General features: G+C 40.4%; 1 protein-coding gene across 1 annotated transcript in view; it reads right to left on the bottom strand.

Annotated features, from left to right (window-relative positions):
- The window catches only part of HEATR3 (HEAT repeat containing 3), a 46,363-nt gene that overhangs the window by 4,351 nt on the left and 36,124 nt on the right, over window positions 1-5,888 (bottom strand). Inside the window, exon 14 of the mRNA XM_006882509.1 lies at window positions 4,570-4,746. Coding sequence (XP_006882571.1) covers window positions 4,570-4,746 — 177 coding nt within the window. The remainder of the gene's footprint in view (window positions 1-4,569; window positions 4,747-5,888) is intronic.

Genomic DNA, 5,888 nt, shown 5'->3' with positions numbered 1-5,888 from the left:
AAGACACAAATTTGACTAACAAGTTATAAGTACATGAGTCCAAAAATTATGGAAAAGTAAAAGAAAAGATTCTTTCATTGTTTTACAAACACTCCCCCAGGTCCCCTCCACCATGCAGCCCTCCCTCTTAACTCACAGCGACCCCGTGAATAACAGATCTGCACTCTGCCCTGTGATGCCCCATCCTCATTGTTTCTGATGCACCCGAGTCCATCGTGACAGTCACTGTGTCAGTCTATCCTGTCGAAAGTCTTCCACTCCTTCTCTGACCCTCCGCCTCTCCCAACTTGCTATCTTTTTCCAAGGACTGGCCCCTCCGAACAGCATGCCCACAGTATGTGAGATGAAGTTTGCCCATCCTTGTCTCTAAGGAGCACTGACTGTGGATGCACTTCCTCTGGACAGATTTGTTGCCTTTAAGACTTTGTCTCCCCTTTTCAAAAGCACTTATTGGGCCTATCGTTAATGACCGTTAAGAAAAGGCAGAATAAAAGCAGTACTTTTGGGTGAAACAATGTCTTGTGTTGTTTTGCTTCAACTGGTGGTATGACAAGGTAAAAGGCAAAATAACTCTTTGCCAGGACCATAATTCAAGGCTGTCGATTCTTCAGTTTTCCTCATTCTTTGCCCACCTTTCAGCTATGTAGAAAGCGACTGGAAATGGCTTCAATCAGCTGTACTTTAGTTTTTAAACTGACACTGCTGCTGTTTAGTACTCTGGAGAGGTATCTGATAGTAGATTTTCCCAATGCAACATGACGTTTGATTTCTTGAATGCTGATACTCTGGGTATTGATTGTGGTTCAAAGGAAAATTGAATCCTGGACAACTTCAGTATTTCTCCATGTATTATTATGTTGTCTATTAGTACAGTGGTGAGGATTTATATTTTCTTCATGTGGAGATGGAATCCATATTGAACACTGTAGTCTTTGATCGTCTGCAGTAAGTGTTGCAAGTTTTCTTCACTTTCAGCAAGTAAAGCGAAGTCATCTGCATAACGCAGGCTACTGGTAAGTCTTCCTCCAATCCTGATGTCCTGTTCTTCTTCATACAGCCTGGCTTATAAATAATCATGCCAAATAATCATGTGACTCAAGTTCGTTTTTAAAATACTTAGATGCTTTCTCCTTATAGGACAAAAATAATGTTAAAACTATTTAACTCAAAGTTCGTTTTGATGCTTCTGATGAATCAACTACTTAGTCATTCACTATAGCCAATGAAGGAAGTGTAGTCTCTAATTCAAAGCACTCAGGATTTCACTATGTTGTCAGAGCACCATAGAAAATGACTTAAAATAATGAAACTGGTCTGTAATGTATCGTTGGGACAATGACTGAACGAAATTTTAAATATCTGTGTGGTAAAATGAGTTCCTTTTTCACCTTTTGGAATAATAGTTTGAGAAATTTTTTGCCTTAAACCTTGAGGAATTATTTTTGCCTGCATTTCCCAACCCTTTCTAACAGAAAGGTCTGTTACTTTTGCCAGGTGGATTGACGTTTTTCTGGGTACTCTGCAAACAATTTGGTTTTGATAATTTTTGTCTGGATCTGGACTGCAGTTGGCCACGTGACTGCAATGTACTGTGCAGGTAACAGTCAACATTATTATGTGCCATCCAGTTGACGATAATTCACAGCAACCCTCGGAACAACAAACTGGACCCTTGCCCAACCCTGAACTACACTCAGGATCTCGCACGTGCTGTCTGTGTTCATCTATCTCATTGAGGGTCTTCCTCTCTTTCTCTGACCCTCCCACCTTCCCAGCATGACGTCGTCTTCCAAGGACTAGCTCCTTCTGACAGCAGGCACACAGTATGTGAGATGAAGTTTCCCCACCCTTGCCTCTGAGGAGCACACTGGCTGCCCTTTTTCTAGGACAGACTTTCCTGGAAAGCTTGTTCTTTTGCCATCGAAAACATATCCAATAGTCTTCACCACCACTATAATTCAAAGGCATTCTTTCTTTATATAATAAGTCATTATTATTCACTGACTAACTTTCAGACACATAGGAAACAACTGAAAAGACCGTTGACTCAGGTGCCCCTTAGTCTTTAAACTGACATCTTTGCTCCTTACTTTAGATAGGTCTTTAACAGCAGCTTGTCCCAATGCACCAAGTCTTTTTGATTTCTTGGCTGCTGCTTTCATGGATGTTGACTGTGGATCCAAGTAAAATAAATTTTTGACAACTTCTCCAATCTCTTTTCCATCTATTGTGTTGTCTATTAGTTCAGTGGTGAGAGGGCTTTTGTTTTCTTGATGTTGAGATGCAATCCCTGTTGAAGGCTATAGTCTTTCATTTTCTGCAGCAAATGTTTCAATTCTTCTTCACTTTGAACAAGCAAGATTGTGTTACCTGCATAATGCAGGTTGTTGAATAGTCTTCCTCCAATCCTGATGCCACATTCTTCATAGAGTCTCTCTTCTCAAATGATTTGCTCAGCACAGCCTGAATAGGTATGGAGAAAGATAACAGCCCTGATGCCCACTTTTCCTCATTTTAAACAATGCGGTGTTCCCTTGTTCTGTTTGGACAACAGCTTCTTGATCTAAGTATAGACTTTGCATGAACACAATTAAGTGTTCTGGGATTCCTATTCTTCTCAGTGTTAGCTATAATTTGTCATGATTCACATAGTCAAATGCCTTCGAATAGTCACAAAATCACATATGAACTTAAACAATACAAACTAGGCAAGTTGTGGCCTACTATGCTAATAAAGCCTTTGTGGCCTACAGCAAGGGGACTAGTCAGTTCAGCTTGTGGCCTGGTGAAAATGTCATGCCTTGAAATTGACAGTTTGTGTGTTTAAGCAGCTAGTCCACCGAAATTTTCTCAGGCAGGAAGATTTTCAGGGGGAAAAAAAGGAAAAGGGAGAGTAGAAGCAAAGAATCCCCTAAAAAAGCTGTAAATACAAGTCAGGGACGGTAACACAGAAGGTGTCAAAGCATTGGTGACAGATGTCAGAGCAAGACGCCTCTTTTGAAAGGATCATGTGGAGGCCTGTCCTGCCAAAAGGAGCTGAGAGATCAGTCTTGCACTGAAGGGGAAAACTTTGCCGGTATACTTTCTGATCCAGACTGTAGTCTATTCCTCGATAAATCACTTAACTGTAAGTACGGAGCTCTGGTAGCCTAGTGCTTAAGATAATGAGCTGCAATTTCAAAGGTGCCCAGTTCAAAACCATCAGCTTCTCTGCGAGGAAACAATGGGCAATCTCCTCCTGTATGATGTACTACCTTGAATACATGCTGGAGGGTCAGATAGACTTAGTTTTGACTGGATGGCTGTAGAGTTTATCTTCCAGTATGACTTTATTAGCCATTAACTTGCCTTTGTCATGTTGGTGGGTGACAACATATAAATAGGGCATATTAGCCTATCCACAAGGGGACTGGGTAGTCTCAACAATCCACAAGGGGATTGGCTAGTCTTGCCATTAAATTGAGTGGACTGAGCAGCAGAAAGAAGAAACCTCACTGCCAGGAGAAGAGCAAGAAAGAGGGCTGACAGGACCAATAGCCACGCAGGAGACCAGAGACCTGAGGTGAGACAAGACCTTGGGACTGCTACACCACTGGCACCAGAGCTAACAGTCTCTGCCCAAGTCTGTTGGCTATCTAGGGATGGGGGCTATAATTTTCAGGACTGAGAACTTTGAACAGTGCCCTAAAGCCACAAGGCTCAAGACTGAGGTGCCTGCGAGCACATCGACAGTATTCTGCTACTAAACCGGATTGTATAACTTTTGACTTCCACAATACGGTTCTGTGTAGTCTGCGAGCCATCACATCAGATTTCGGATGCAGCAAAGCAGTGAATCTGGTGTTGAGATGAGTGAAAAGAGGTAAGAAACATGGGAGACATGTCTGACTTCATGGAAATTGGGTTTGTGTCATTAATACCGTTGATGGGGACAGTTCCCCTTCGTAAAGTTGCTAAAGGTCAGATATGACTATCCACACATGTCCCTTGCTCTTTTTACAATGGTATATAACAACAATTGTAAATAAAGTCTTTTGAATTGTGTATGGCCATTGAAATAGATTACTGAACACAGAAGGAAAGTAGAGTGCCACAGGAGGGACATATATAAGCTAGTATATTAGGTATAAGCTAGTATAACAAATAGGTTAAAAAAGTTGGCAAACATTCCACTTCACAGAGATAAGCCTTGGGGTGACCTTGATTCATATCATACTCACTAAAGTCAAACAGGTTCTGATGCTACCACTGGTATTATTCCTGTTTAGCATTAGGCTTTGTTAGCTACAGTATCCATACATATAAAATACTATTAACATCACTGAATTGCTAAAGAAAAGATGAACTTTTCAGACATGACTTTGCTCTCAAATTTCAATGATTCAACAGGAACACTGCCTGAGCTATAGTACAGTCAATAAGGAATTTACAAAGCACTAAAGATGAAGCGTTACATCAACCACAGAGATCTACACGGATTTGCCCTGCACAAACTGCATCATGGTAACTATATAAAACCTCATTCACAGAATGTTTACATTTGCATTTCTTAAAAAAATGACTACATACCTTCATTTTGAAGACTGGCTGGAATTCTTTCAGAGCAAGTAACAATTTAATCTGAACAGAAGCTCTTTCAGCTTCTTTACCATCGGCAAAAACATCAAAGAGGGCATCCAGAGCTTCTCCTGCTACTACAAGGGAGGGATCTTTGGTGGCAACCTCAAGCAGAAAGCACCCAATGGTCTGGAGACAACAAAACACATTATTATAGTCCAATATTCTAAGGGAAGTCTACAATGGAAGTTATTTTAAATGAAGTACGAAAGGTTATTTTGCAAATAACAAATTCCCTCCCACATCCCCTTCAGAAGATTATTTCCCTGTGACGTCAAAATGTAAAGAAGTTTTATGTATTACAGTAATCAAACCCCAAACACCCTAATTTTTAAATATGCAAAAAATAATCTCAAATTTAAAAAAAATTAAAGAACAAAACACAGCTCATTTTGCTTGGACAAATGTAAATACAACCTGGGTAGCAGACATAGTAGATCCATTAGTAAATTACTTATGCCAGGTATAATAAGTGCAGGTATGTAAAAAACTGTCCCTCTATAACAGAGTTCTGGTGGTGCACTGAATTGGCGCAGTGAGCCTGTCTGTTTCTGGTGGTTTAAATCGACGGGCAATTCTGAGGCAGACATACACACGGGGAAGCTCCATCTCTTTATGATTTACAGGCTCAGAAACACAGGCGATGGCCACTACGAGTCGGAGCCAACTCAGTGCTTGTGGACATGATGGGTCTCACCAACCAACAGCAGAGCCCTACCATGAAGTCTTGTGAACCTGCCAATGTTTTGGGCTGTATCATCTGACTACAGTAAAAACAATTTCAAAATTAGGTCATCATTAGAAGGTTTTCAGCAGGTTGAAAAGTACCTTATAATTATCAGTATATTAGCCACTCACAAACACCACTTAATTATCTGCACAATAAAGCGTAACTGTACTCTTTTTTTTAAGGCACATGTGATGCTATACTTGTAGCAGTGATGGCAAATGCACCGAGATGAAGTGCTGAAAGGAAATACATGGACTGGATGTCTTAACTAAGTGGCACTAGTGCAGCTTAAAATGTATAGCATCATACTAGAATAACTACGCGGTGTCAATGGTGTTGGTTTAAGTATGCTTTAACCTAGCCTGTAAAGAAAAGTGGCTGGTTTGTGTCTTCTTCATCAGGAGGAAAACATAGCATATACATTTTTCTTTTTTTTATGTTGAGAAAAACTTGTATGAATAATTAGCCAGCTGGACTTAGCTTAGATGATCTCAATTTTGTTGGCAACATCCATAGCGCAACAATGAATGAATGGAAATCC

Source organism: Elephantulus edwardii, unplaced genomic scaffold, assembly GCF_000299155.1.
Source record: "Elephantulus edwardii isolate Elephantulus edwardi_28Jun2011 unplaced genomic scaffold, EleEdw1.0 scaffold00021, whole genome shotgun sequence".
Taxonomy (NCBI): domain Eukaryota; kingdom Metazoa; phylum Chordata; class Mammalia; order Macroscelidea; family Macroscelididae; genus Elephantulus; species Elephantulus edwardii.
This window is presented reverse-complemented; position numbering and strand designations above follow the sequence as displayed.